At 52.7% G+C, this 14,314-nt stretch overlaps 1 protein-coding gene across 1 annotated transcript; it reads right to left on the minus strand.

Annotated features, from left to right (window-relative positions):
* Positions 1–253: 253 nt before the first annotated feature.
* On the minus strand, positions 254–12,483 carry TRAPPC14 (trafficking protein particle complex subunit 14). The gene is made up of 11 exons (XM_081168924.1): positions 11,852–12,483; positions 11,650–11,745; positions 11,423–11,552; positions 11,173–11,259; positions 10,175–10,295; positions 9,021–9,171; positions 7,024–7,106; positions 3,431–3,594; positions 2,645–2,799; positions 1,517–1,710; positions 254–1,331 (listed from the first exon to the last, which is right to left on the minus strand). The coding sequence occupies exons 1-11, from the start codon at positions 12,269–12,271 to the stop codon at positions 1,178–1,180; spliced, it is 1,755 nt and encodes a 584-aa protein (XP_081025050.1). The 5' UTR covers positions 12,272–12,483; the 3' UTR covers positions 254–1,177.
* Between the last annotated feature and the right edge of the window lie 1,831 nt (positions 12,484–14,314).

A 14,314-nucleotide genomic window follows, 5' to 3' on the forward strand; every position in this document is an offset into this window, starting at 1 on the left:
TGGCCCGGAGCCCCGCTGGCTCCCTCCTCCTGCCCAAATGGGTTTCCTCCTCTTTGAAAGCCATTCGAGCTGGAGGTGGTCGTGGCCTCCTGCAGGAGGGAGTTGCGCAGCTTAACTCTGCGGTGTGGAGAAGGGCTTTTTCTAATCTGTCCTGAATCGTCCAGCGTCCAGCTTCGTGGGGCGTCCGCTCGACGTCCTTCCTTGGAGGAATGTCTCTCCCCACTCCTGGAACACCCCCAAAACACACCAATGCTTTCCCCCAGCCAGCGCAGTTTATTTGCAAAACACACAACGTGGAGTCGGAGATGCTTTGGAGGCAAATAATAATACAAAATATATAAATAACATAAAAATTAAATAAAGTGCAATGGAATGGGGCCCTTTGGCCTGAGATGGCAGGAGGGGCTGGGGTGGAGGCCTGCCCACCCCTCTCCCGCGGATGTAGCAGCTGCCAGTGTGAAATGGGGGGGGGGGGTAAGAGAAATCTGCCCCCTTCCCAGTCCTCAGAAGTGGCACAATCCAGTGTGATCCAGAAGATCCGCAGCAGCAGCAAAGGTACCCCTCCACCAGCAGGGGGCAGCACAGATTCGTCCCATTACCATAGACCTGTAGCGTTGGGAGGGACCCCGAGGGTCATCTAGTCCAACCCTCTGCAATGCAGCTGTCCAGTGGGTGTACCGTCAAGCTCCAAGGTTTAGCAGCAGCAGCAGCTGATTCCTGATCCTCAGCATGGGGCAATTGGGGGAGCTGCCCCCCAAGATTCTTGGCCTCATTTGCACACACCATGGAGGACGACGTCAATGAGGTTGGGGGTATGTGCCCCCCCATTTTGAAGGAGCAAATGTGGGGAGGGGGAGCAGCCAAAAGCCCCAGAAGGAGAGTGGGAGATGGCACACTGAGGGGGGTGTCTCATTGGGGGGGGCTGGAGTACTGAGCCCCCGCAAGGGAAAGGGAACAGCGGAGAGAATTGGAAGGTCCCCCCACATTTATTGGGTGTGCTGAGATTTTTCCTGGGGTGGGGTCACATGCGCGGCTTTTATTCCATGGGGGGCAGCACTGGGGCGTTTGCAGGTTTGGGGGCGGGGGAGGCAGGATGTTTGTTCCCTTGCAAGGCAGGAGGCAGCGTCTCCCTTTTGGAGGAGGGCAGGGAAAGGGGGTGGGGTCTCTGCCCCCCACCTCACGTGACGGGGGCCACCACCAGCACCTTGCACTCCCGCTTGGCAATCTTGTCCAGGGAAAGAGCAGCCTTGTCGGGGGGCAGGTAGAGGGGGCGCCCCACGGGGGAGCCCACGGGGGGAGTGATTGCTCGGCGCTCCATGACACTGCCTGACCTGTGGGGGGGGGGAGAGAAAGAGAGGCCTCAGTGGGGGGCCTTGACCGACCCCCCAGGAGAACCCAGGAGCCCTGCCTCTCTTGTCTGCCCCCTTCAGCCCACCCTCCTCCATTACCCTCCCTCATGGATTGTAGAATTGGAAGGGACCCCACAGGGCCATCTAGCCGAACCCCCTGCACCCACCTCATGAGGTGGCCCCTGGCCGGCTGCTGGTGGGAGAAGCTCTGCGAGCGGCCCAGACTGGCCTGGTGACGCTCCACCAGCTCCCGGACAGCCGGGCTGCCTGGGCTGCTCTTGCGGGAGACGGGCCGGGCCTCGGGAGGTGGGTTCGAGACGCTGGCGGTGAACTGCAGCTTCAGCTTCATGTGCTGGGAGAGCTTCCGGGGAGCAAAGAATGAGGAAGAGAAAGAGAAAGAGGTCCATTCCTTCTGCAGCTGGGCAGTGCCAAACAGAGCGGGAGCCCAGGAGGGCAGCATCTGCTACTGCTTCCAACTAGCAGTGGACTGTAGAGTTGGGAGGGAGCTCTGAGGGTCATCCAGTCCAGCCCCCTGCAACTCAGCAGGTCCAGAAGGAAGGGCTTGGCTGCCCATCAGCACCACCCTGAGCACAGACACCAGCAAGGTCCTCTGCAGAGCCCCACAATCCCATCTCCACTCTGCCAGAAGGGCCTCCTGGGCCAAAGGGGCCCATCCAGTCACAGAACCTGAGAACCATAGTGTTCTAGGGCTGAGAGGGACCCCCCAGGGTCATCTAGTCCAACCCCCTGCAATGCAGGAATCTCAGCTCAAGCAGCCATGAGAGATGACCAGGCAGCGTCTTCTCTCAGTGGCCAACCTGATGCCCATTGTGAGATTCCTGCAAGCGAAATCCAAGTGCAATAACCACTCCCTCCCCGCCTGTGGTTTCCAGCAACTGGGGCCACCTTGCAAGACTTGAACTCTGGAACTCACTGCCACGGGAAGCAGAGCTGGCCATCCACTTGGATGGCTTTAAAAGAGGGTTGGGCAGATTCATGGAGGGGGCTGTGACAGCTACCAGCCCCTGGGAAGATTTGGGACAGATGAAGGAAAATCCAACTTCCTGCAGGGTCCGATCCTCTCTTAATGCCATCCCTCTTGTGGGAGGGAGTTCCACAGGTTAACTGTGCTGTGCGGAGAAAGTCTTTCTTTTACCTTTCCCAAATCTGCCCACATTCAACCACAGCATTGTCAAGAATTCCCCAAGGGCCATGCAGCCCAGCCCCCCCCCCCCGGCAGAAAGGAGCCCCAGAGCCCGGATGGAAGCATGTGCTGGCACACAGGAGCTTCTTACCTCGTACAACCCGGCGCGCAGCGCCTGAAAGGTGACGCAGAAAGTCCGGGCGCTGCCCTTCCGGGAGAACCCCAAGTTGTTGAGCGGCGTGTGGCAGACGATGGCGTCCTGGGCGTCCTGGATGGCGCGCCGTTCCTCGCAGGACAGCTTCTTGCCTGGGGGTGTCAGGAAAAGGAAAGGGCAGCAGCCTTGTCCCACCTGAGGTGCCCCAGAGAAGCCCACAAGCGAGAACCACCAGCTCCTGCTTTTGCGGGGAGACTCCCCCTGAGCTTGGAGGCTCTGCTCCCTGTGAGCATGGCCCAGGAGCTCTTTGTCATCCACTTCCTCATGCTCCAGCCCCCCACCCCCCGGACCAAGAGTGGCAAGGCTCCCCCCACAACTCTTCCTGGCCGGAGAATCGTAGAGTTGGAAGGGATCCCCACTGGTCATCTAGCCCAAAGCTAAAGAATCCCTGAGAAATGGCTCCCCAGCATCTCCCTAAAGACCTTCCAAGACAGTATTTCCAGGCAGGACTCATAGAATCAGGGAAACTCAGGGTCATCTAGGGATCGCAGATAAGCCCTGCCTCTCTCACCCACCCCGTCAGCCTGCCTCCTCCATTGCCCCCCTTCCCTGCTCCCCAAAACAGGAGGGAAGAATCATGGAATCATAGACCCCAAGGGTCACAAAAGAATGCCTGACAGATGGCGATCCTCCAAGGAAGAAGAGACCGCCACAGAATTATGGAATGGTTGGGCTGGGCAGGGGCCACCAAAGGTCATCCAGCCCAGCCCACCATGCTCTCACCAGCAGCCGCACTCTCCGGAGTCCACACCAGGCGCACGGCCAGGAAGTCCTGCAGGTTGTTGATGAGGGTGTAGGTGACGGTGAAGCGGCGGTGAAGGGCGACCGGAGACTCGCACTCGGCTGTCATGACAAATCGGGGGCGGGCCAGGCGGATGCTGGGAAGCCTAAGAAGAAGAAGAAGAGGGAGATAAATTGAAATTGCAGAGCTTTGAAAAACTAAAAAATAAAGTGTGAGATTGGCTTCATTATTATCAAATAATGGAGGCATACAATTTGGACAAGAAAATTGGCTTCCAGGTGGAAAAATCAAAACTGGAAACAGAACTGTTAGATTCTAAAGTTAAGAATTTGTCAAGAATGTATAACTTGCTGTTGAAATGGAATACTCAAGATGAAACAGTGAAATCTGTTATGATTAAATGGGCACAAGATGTTGGACATAACATTATGATGGCTGACTGGGAACAGTTATGGACCACAGGTATGAAGTTCAAGGCATGTAATGCCTTAAGAGAGAATATTATGAAAATGATATACAAGTGGTACATGACACCAGTCAAGCTTGCAAAAATCTATCATTTGCCCGATAATAAATGTTGGAAATGTAAAGAAACTGAAGGCACATTCTTTCACCTTTGGTGGACGTGCCCAAAGATTAAGGCTTTCTGGGAGATGATCTATAATGAAATGAAAAAGGTATTCAAATATACCTTCCTGAAGAAACCAGAGGCCTTTCTCCTGGGCATCGTCGGCCAATTGGTGCCAAAGAAGGATAGAACTTTCTTTATGCATGCCACAACAGCAGCAAGAATACTTATTGCAAAGTACTGGAAGACACAAGATCTACCCACCCTGGAAGAATGGCAGATGAAGGTGATGGACTATATGGAACTGGCGGAAATGACTGGCAGAATCCGAGACCAGGGAGAAGAGTCGGTGGAAGAAGATTGGAAGAAATGTAAAGACTATTTACAGAAGCACTGTAAAATTAATGAATGTTAGAATGAGGTCGGAATGAAGCTAAGGGTTTTTTAGTAGCAATGTTTTAAGGAGTATGTAAAAATGGACTGCTAACAGATGAGAATATACAGTTATTACATATTAAGACAAAGGACTAAGATAAAAACAAAGAGGGAAAGGATTTGCTGAATTAACTTACTGAACTGGATTACAAAAAGGGGAGGTGTGAGGAGGTCAGGGAAACAAGTGAATGAAAGACAAGATATGGAAAGATTGATTTGTTTTTAATTGTTTTTACTTTTTTGTATTTTGTATTCTCTTTTTCCTTTTTTGTTCTTTTTTATTTTTATTATTGTAACTTTTTTTTTTGAAACTTTAATAAATATCTTATAGAAGAAGAAGAAGAAGAAGAAGAAGAAGAAGAAGACCGCCCCATCTGGCTGGGCTTCCAGCACATATAAAAACATAAGAAAGCATCAAACATTCAAAGCATTTAGCAGCTTAGGGGAGGAAGGGAAGCTGTGCTGAGTGTCAGGGCAGGGAGGCCCAGGAAGGGGGCAGTCAGGGTCCTGCCCCACCGCACCCCACCTGGGGGGGGGTAGGACCCCTTCGTCCCTGGGAACGTGAGTGGGAAAGTAAAGATGTGGCAGCAAGATGGGCAGCCTGCAGCGGGGAGGCAGCGTCCATCGTCCTCATGGAGTTGAGAGGGACCGCCAAGGGCCATCTAGCCCACCCACCCCCGGCAGGGCAGGAATTGCAGCTCAAGATTTCTGCATGACTGAGAGAAACACCTTTTGGACGAAGTGGGTGGAGGTGCAGCCAATTGCGGGTGGGCCTAGCTCCCCTTTGCTGTGGTCACTCTGTGACTTGACCAAGTCCAGTAGCCCTGTATTTCCCTCTCTTCTTGCAGGGCTATGCCTGATCCTCTTTTTTTAACCATCATATGGAGGTTTTGTGCAGACTTCCCAACCTTCCCTTCCATGGCATTCTTAATAAACCTAGTTTTTGCTGCACCCTAGTTTTCTCCTTGTAGTCCTTCGTTATATTGTTTATACACCCCTACTTGTAGATTGATTTTAGCATCATATTTTTAAAAATATTTCCCAAAGCTGTCCCATCCCTTTGTTTCCCCCCATCTCGGTTTTTTATTTTGGCTGTGAGATTTGCGAGTTCCGCAAATTCTATTAGTTTCTGCAAGCCATTGTTCTTTAGCTGGAATTTCTTTTCCTTTCCAACTTCTGGCATATTCTAGTCTGGCTGCAGCCGTCACATAGAGGAATAGGTTATAAACCTTTGTAGGGATCTCATCTTCAATCATCACTAGTAGAAAAGCTTCCGGGTTTTTTGGAAATGTGATCCGGAAAAGTTTTCTAAGCTGGTCATAGACGACCCCCCAGAACTTTGGGGCAAGTTTACACTGCCCTCATATATGGACAAAGGATCCCTCGACCTCCGAGTATTTCCAGCAGAGGATGGACCCTCATCTGTAAATCTTAGCAAGATTATTGGGGGTCAGGTACCACCTGCACACCATTCTTTGTATATTTTCTTTTATCAGGCCGAAATATTAATAGTTTTGTTCCACAGCTTCTCCCAGGCTGAAATTTCAATGTTGTGTCCAATATCAATAGCCCAGTGTATCATTACTTCCTTGACCATCACGTCTTTAATCTCCCATTCCAGTAAAATTTGATAAAGTCTAGATATTAGTTTTTTTATTATTTCCCAATCCCGCTTTCCCGAATTCTTTCCCTTCCAAAAAAACCTTTGTCTTTATCTTTCCTAAAGACCTAGTGCATTTGAAAGTACTGAAACCAGTTTGGAATCCAGCTTTGCTCCTCTTCTGTTTTTTAAAGTCCTATAGAGTCCTCTTTGATTTCAAGGAGGTCCCTGTATGTACCCCAATTCTTACTCAGCTTTAGTTTCTTAACTGCAACTATCTCGATAGGGGAGATCCACCAGGGGGGGTCTTCCTTTCTAGGAGGTCTTTATATCTCACCCACATTTTATATAGATTATTCCTTATTACGCAAATATGAATTCTCTTATGAACTTTGGCTTTGTCATAGCACAGGCAAGTGTGCCATCCATACATCAGGTCGAATCCTTCTAGGTCCAGAACATTTGTGTTTTTCAACTCTACCCACTCTTTCATCCAACATAAACAAGCCTCTTCATAATACATTTTCAATGTCAGGCAGCCCAAATCCACACCCCTTATTCTTTATGCCAATTAAAATTTCATATTTAGTCCAGGGCTTTCCCTCCTGCCAGATTAAATTAGCTACGTCCTTTTTCCATTTCTTTAAGCAGTGAGTGCCACTAAATACTAGAAGGCCTGAAACAGAAAAAGCATCTTCGAGAGAAAGTTCATTTTGATCGCAGATATTCTCCCTAGAAATGAAAGCTTCATTCTGTTCCATTTCTCAAGGTCTTTTTATTTATTTATTATTATTTAATAAATCAGGGAGGAGTGAGGAAAACTTTTCGAGGTCTTTTTAAAATTTCAACCCCAGTCTCTACATACTTAACTTGAAATAGCTTCAAGTTTCTGAGTCGAACCACACTCCCAAATATTTGACTTTCTTTTCTGCTTTGATATCATGTCTGATTCTCTTTTCAAGTTCCCTTACCTGTAGTGGGTGTAGATGCTGGCGGTGAAAGGCAGCTTTGGGGTTGACCACTGGACCACGGCGATGAGAGGGACTTCCAGGCCCTGTGATTAAACCAGAGAGCCATAGGATGGTCAAGTTGGAAGGGACCCCAAGGGTCATCCAGTCCAACCCCCTGCAAGGCAGGAATCTCAACCAAATCAGGAGGGCACGCTGCATTTTTCAACTTGCAACTTCCAAAAACGAGGGGCGCTAAAAAGTTGTGACAGGACTTAGGAATTCAAGAGATATTCTGGTTAAATTAAAGCAATTTAGTTCTGCTTGGTTAGTAAAACATGTAAAATGTCCTAGAGATAATTAAAAACGAGTGTCAAGTACTTGCAGTTATATTATATACTAAAATTATTACTTTTATTTCTATAATATGCATTGCATATTTTATATTACCTGTTGCCTACCTTTCAGAAGGCAAAATTAAAATTATTTGGTTTTCTGAGAACAGTTTATGTGCTTCTTAATCAAATATAGACTTACCAAGCTAACTGTCGCCCAATCACAAAAATAATAGCAGATATGGATTCCTCGCACCTAAATATATTTTTAAGACCCCTCGCTGCAAAAATTAAGTTTCACCCCTTAAAATTATTGCAGGCAGGAAATGATTGGCAGACATGCTGGCCCCACCCACCCCATGCAGTATATCCCGCCTCTTCCCCTCATGGCCCCTCCCTCATAGAATCCCAGAAGGAAGGGATTCCCCAAGGGACATCTAGTCCAATGGCTCTCAGACTTCTTTCTCTGGGTCAGACGTTCAGAACAAAAATGTTCTTGCACTGCACTGATTTTTTTATGGATAAGAAATACAAAAAGAAGCACCTCCAGGCAACTACTTTATAGTATGATCACGGGACACCCAGAAAGCATAAAGCAATGGAGCTAGAGAAAATACATGCATCCTTCCCAAAATATATTTATAAATGAGTCTCTTCCATCTGTACCTCCAGGAGGTATACACAGTCAGTGAGAGGCGTGAGCCAGCCTTTTCTGGGCAATCTCATTTATATTAGGCCTAATTTGAGACAAAGAAGCCCTCCTCTCCTCCTTGACACAAAGAAGCCTTTCTCTTCTCTGATCTTTCATATTTGTCAGAGTTGAAGAACAGCCAGTGCTCTCGAAGAGAGGCTGGGATACTGTTTCTGGTCGTATATCCCCAAGAGCCCAGAGGCACGCTCCTGTGTTGCATTTCTCATGTTTTGGCAACAGAGAAGCTGTCCATGTTTCTCATTTATATGAGGTCTAATTTAAGGTGGACAAACTTTCATCTCCTCAACACAAAGAAGCCTTACTCTTGCTCTCGTTTTGAAAATATACCTATCTATATTCTGCAAATAAATAAATAAATAAATAAATGTATTCCAATTCAGGCCTTGCCTTGTTATCATTAGGCTCAAATTTAAACAATAACTGTCAATGCAGAAATTGATTGTTTTTTTAAATCAGCAGTGCAATTAACACTAGCCTGATACTGGTAACAATTTATGGAATTCCCCCTTGAAGTCTGGCTAAATAATATTTGGAATGGGGCTGTATCAGAACGCCTCACTCATCCCAGAAGGGGAACAAAACGCGCTGCAGGGAGACCTGCTTTCGGCGAACTTTGCTTCCTTTCTTTTCCTTTATAAATGAGACAGAAGATACTTTTATTCCACCCCCAACACCAGAACTTGTGGAGAGCTGAATAGATAAGGCATCAGTAAACATATTGCTTGTGTAATGCCTACGAAACTTAATAAGAAGGTAGCACTGGACCAAAGAACGCCTTCTTTTCCTCATACAAGACTATCCTATCCTGCCCTGAAATGTGAAGTGCTTCTTGGAGAAGCCCTGCTCTAGCCCCACCCCCAGTGTCTGCCTTGAGGAGGTGGCAGCAATCCTGGCAGCAAGGCGGACCCCCCCCCCGATCCCCCCTCCACCGGGTGCCAGTGGGGTGGGTCCCAGCCGGGTGGGCAGACCCTCACCTCCTTGGCGCTGTCTGGCGGGGGCTGCTCGGGGGCCTGCAGCTGGAAGAGGAAGTTCTGCTCCTCCAGGGCCCGCAGGGAGCAGGGGCAGGAAGCTGTGGCCGAGGGCACCCGGGAGAAGGAGGCCATGGACACCTCACCCGACTGGTGGCTGGAGAGAAAGGGGGAGAAAGAGGGGTAAATGGGGAGGAAAGAGGCCCCCACCTCCCAAGACTCCTGCCTCCATCCCTCCGACTGCCCCGTCCCTGTAGAATCGTAGGATTGAAGAATTTGGAGAGGTCCCCAAGGGTCATCCAGCCCAACCCCCTGCAATCCTGAGTAAGCTGCGTCAGCAGCACTGAAGTGACCTCCCCAAGGCTGTGTGTCTGGAGGTCCTGGGCTTCCCAGACAACAAGACCCCCTTCTTGGCCTGGCTGATGGGCTCCAAAGGAAAGCAGAGCAAGATGTTTGCCACCAGCTGGGCTGCAGGAGTTGCCAGAAGGAGGCCTACAAAGCGCTAGTGGTCCTGGGGGTGGGGAACGCTGCCTGCAGGGGCATGGCGCGCGTCCCAGGGATGTGGTGTGCTGCCTGCGGGGGCGTGGCACCCAGCGCGTGGAGGGAGGGGCAGCTACGATGGCACTCCACGGGGATCGTGCCGCCAGGGTCGGTGCGCTCCCCCTGCACCCCTTTTCCTCCGCCAGTGCAAGGCGCCATCCAAGCATCTTAGGGACTCTACTCTGGATTTGCATAGGGTTTACTCCTTAGCCATTTCTTCCCCCTCAAATATCCTGCAAGGCAGCAGAGGTTTAGGATCAGCGTTTTCCTTCCCTTAGAGGGGCTCCCTTCCCAGACGGACAAGCCCCACCTGCCCCTCACTTTCTTCATCCACAGCAGGAGCAGAAACTGTCTTCTTGACTGCTGAACCCCTTCTTGATCCCATCGGCTCAATCCACCAGAGCCTGACCACACACAGGGGAAGCCCCTAACTCTCTGGGGGTTTGAGACCCATTAGCAACCTCAGCTGTCTTAGCTGGCCAGTCGAAGACACTCTGAGTGCAGGGTGGGGACCAAAGGTCAAAAGCCCCAGAATGAAGTGGAGGCCTTTCCAGGCCACAATGGCAGATTGGGGGGTCACCAGCTCCAGCTGACTGCCCACCCATAAACTGTTCTCTTACCAGACATCATCAACGAGCAAGACGGACCCATCTGGCATCATAGGAAGGTAACTGGTGTTGAAATTGGGCAGGATCCGCACATCCCACACAGAGAGCTCCTCCTGCGAGGCTGCGTTCAAAACTGGAGGTGGGGGGAAAGAAGGTGGGTGTGCAAAAGATTAAAGGTAGGGGAAAGGTCCTGGGATCCAAAGAGACAGGTGCTCTTGCAAAGGATGGCGTGCATCATTAATCTATGGAACTGCCTTCCACAGGAGGCAGCAATGGCCGCCCACCTGGATGGCTTTAGACAAGGACTGGACACATTCATGGAGGAGGAGAGGGCTACTGGTGGCTTCTAATCAGGAGTTCAACTCCTCCAAGGGAGTCCCTGGATCATCAGCCTGGTGGCCCCCATCATCACAGCAGGAATGTTGGGGGTGGAGAGAGAGAGAGGGAGACCGTGATCAGCTGGACTTTCCAGGACACCTGTGTGCTTGATCAAGCAGCTTCTTCCGATGATCCAATGGAACCTCCAGGCAGGTCCAGAGACAGTCTCTCTGGATTTCCTGGTTCCAAGGGGCATTTGGCCACTGTGAGGAGAGGGTGCTGGCTTAGGTGAGCCCCCTGGACCTGATTCAGCCTGGCTCTCATTATGATCTTGTGAGGAGGAACCTAGAATGGGGCCCTCCTTTCACTCTTTCCCATATTAGACGCCTGGTTGGTCCAGTGTGAGAAAAGGAGGCTGGACTCCAGGTGGGGTGCCAGACCTTGCGCCTGAGCCTGCAGGTGCTCAGCTCTCCTGAGGCTCTTCTGCACCCAGCCTTCACTTAGAGACCCTCCAGTTGGTGGGGGAGAGGATGTCGGTCCCCCAGCCCTGCTTTCACATATGGGGGGCACCACCCACAGGAAATGGCAGAGCATGGCCATTGGCAGGTCCCTGGAAGATGGAGAGGCCCCCTGCCCCCATCATGCCCCTGCCCCAGCTGCTCCCCACATTTCCCCCCAATGCCCCCACGCACCTTTTAGTACCGTCAGGTGTTTCCCCGACACATTCAGGGGTTGGCACTTCAGCTCCGGAGGAGGCAGGACGGTCAGCATGGTGCTCACTGCAGGGAGGGGGTCAAAGGTCAGGGGGTGGCACCCGCCCCATGCACCTAAGCGGAATTTTTTGGAAGGCAGGTGGAGAGAGGGGGTGTTTGGAGGAGACCCCCACGCTCCTCTCAATTCAGAGGTGCTGCGGGGAGTGGGTTCTGGGTCTTGAGCGCTCACCTTGCGCCTTGAAAGCCCCCTGCTCTTCCCGGAATGTCTGCGAGGGGGCCCGATCCTGCAGGATGCTGAGGTAGCCGCGCTCCCGCACCTCCGCCTTCTCCTGGTCCCTCTTCCAAACAGTCACCACGATCTGGGGGCGCAAAAACGATCCGTGGGTGTTTCGTGGGGTGGGGGTAGGGTGTCCGCCCAGGTGAGCCTCCTCCCCACCGTACCTGCCCGGGTCTCACCTTGGCCTTGACGGTGGTGGGGGGCAGCTTGTCCAGGCAGATGGTCAGGGGGAAGATAACCTCGTCCGTGGACACGATGGGCTCTTCCATGGGCACCTGCGCGGGCCGGGAGGGAAGCGTCAGCGGGCCGGATCCAGATTCCTCCCTCCCGCAAGGCACTCCGCCTCACCGCCCCGCCACCCGCGTCCGCTCCGGGCCTTACTCCTGCGGCGGGTCTCCCGGGGGTCCCCTGGCCGTGGGTCAGCAGCGCCCGGCAGTCGCGGAAGAGGCTCCCGGGGGCCGTGTCCTCGTCGTCTTCGCGGGTCGGCTCGGGCTCTCCGCCCAGCGCCGCCTCGCCGCCCAGGCTGGCCCCGGGGCTAACGCTGGCCAGGGCAGAGAGAGACCCGGCCAGCTCCCCCCAGGGCGCCCTCCCGCCGCCCTCCCCACCGGCGCCCCCCGGCCGGCAGCGAAGCACCAGCAGGAAGCGGACCGTCTCGCCCAGGTAAAGGTGGTTGCGCCGCGGCAGCGCCCGGTAGCGCCCTGGCTCGCCCTGCAGCACCTCCCGCGCCGGGAAGGGCACGGCCGGGAAATACATGAAGTAGTCGCACTGAGACTCCATAGCAGGTGCGGGGGGGGTCCACATCCGAGGGGGGAGGAGGAGAGGGAGCCCCACAGATGCGGGGAGGGGGGGCGGATTCCCGGCGGCGGGGGGTGGGGAGAGATCAGCAAGCAAGAGGGAGGGAGGGAGAGAGAAGGAAGGGAGGGGGGTTACGCTCGGAGGGGCGGGGGGATCCGCCTCCGAGGGAGGGGGAAGAGATGCGGAGCAGAGATGAGGAAAAGGGGGCAGATTCCCGGCGGCGCGGGGGGGGGGCAAAGATCAAGAAGGAAGAGCGAGAGAGGGAGGGAGGCGCCGGTGCGGTGTGGGGGGGGGGCGGGGGGAGGCCGGGCCAGGCCAGGCCGGGCTGTGCGGCGCGGCGGGGCGGAGCGAACCAGGAAAGAAGGAAGGAGGAAGGGAGAGAATGAAAGAAAGAGGAAGGAGGAGGAGGGAGGGGGAGAGGGGATGCGCTCCCCTCCTCCACCTCGTTGGCTCTGTCGGCCCCTGCCCCACGTCAATGCAGCTCCCTCCGGGGACCCTCGGCCTCGGGGCTGGAGTCTCTGAGCAGGTGCCAGGGACTCCCCGGAGGCGGGAGGGCGAGCGCGGCCCCGGGTGGGACTGGTTTCCCCTTTTTGCGACCGTAGCTCATTCCTGTATTCTTCTGGTGCATTTTAATGGAGAGGCGCATTTGGCCTCAACGTCGCATCCACGCAGGTATTAATAATTGCGTTCCTCTGCGGTTGATATGATCGTGAAGGTCAAAACAACGGCAAGAAAGGAGATCTCGCATTCGCGGTGGATTCCTAGCGGGCGGTCCATGCCTCCTTCCGCTTCCATAGGCTCCTGGACCCCTTCTGCCCCCTGGAGGGTCATCTGCGGGTTGGGGGGTGGGACAGAATGCCAGAATATTTGCCGCATAAAAACTCCAGGATTTGAGCGGGGCGTTGCAGGGGGTCCCAGAGCCGCAACTTTCAGAGGCAGAGAACCTGGGGGTGCAATAGTGAGCCTAAAGGCTCTTTCTGACTTGAGCTGGCAAGACACCTGCCTGGAGGCAGCTTTCGCACTCATGGCCTGCTGGTGGGCTTCCCTCTGCCTGGTCACAGGACGCCTGATTCAATGCATCCTGGTGGTCGCATCCAGGTGTTGTAGAGCTCTTCTCCTCCTCAGGTGCCCTTATCCAGCCCTCACTCATGTGGGGTTGGCATTCTGGGGGTGACCCCCACCCAAATTGTGGGATGCTCTTCCCAGGGTGCTCCACCCGGCACCCACTCAGGCATCTTTCCAGGATCCACCAAAGGCCTTTTGGATAGTCCCAGGCCTTTGCAGGGAAACTGCATCTCTCCTACATTCCAGCGCTGCTGCTCTCATGACCTGAGATGTTCTGCATCTTAAGCTCTGCATCTTTCTAGGGTTGCTTACAGATTCATAGATGCACATTCCCTTGTGAGGGAACGAAAATATATGAGTGTGCGGAGCAGCCACAAAAAGTCCAATGAATGGACACTTTGTCATCCTCAATTAGAGGTCAAAGGGCTTCTGCGGATGTCTTCTAAAATCAGAATAAACTTATCCCTTATACAGATAGGTAGCCGTGTTGGTCTGCCATAGTAAAAAAAAAAAAAATCCTTCCAGTAGCACCTTAAAGACCAACTAAGTTAGTTCTTGGTATGAGCTTTCGTGTGTATCTGAAGAAGTGTGCATGCACACGAAAGCTCATACCAAGAACTAACTTACTTGGTCTAAGGTGCTACTGGAAGGAATTTTTTTATTTTGACTTATCCCTTATGATGAGGATAAAATAAAGGTAAAGGATAAAATATTTGTGCCCCGCCTTTTCGTGTGTGTCAGAGCTGCTTCCAGATCCTAGCTCACAGAGGATCACGCTAGCCAGCGTTCACTTTATAAAAGTCTTTATTGAGTTACAGTTTCCATTCTCAAGCTGCCGCGTGCAGCTCTACGTCTTATGGGTTAGACCGGCGAAGCTCCGTCTGAGTCTCTGCCCCCTGTACACCAGCTTAATACCCTAGCCTTACTCCACCTTTTCCGCCTGACCGTTCTTCTCTGGGTCCCTCTGCCCCCCGTGGTCTCTTC

The sequence above is a fragment of the Podarcis bocagei genome, assembly GCF_964188305.1.
Source record: "Podarcis bocagei genome assembly, chromosome: 13".
Classification (NCBI taxonomy): domain Eukaryota; kingdom Metazoa; phylum Chordata; class Lepidosauria; order Squamata; family Lacertidae; genus Podarcis; species Podarcis bocagei.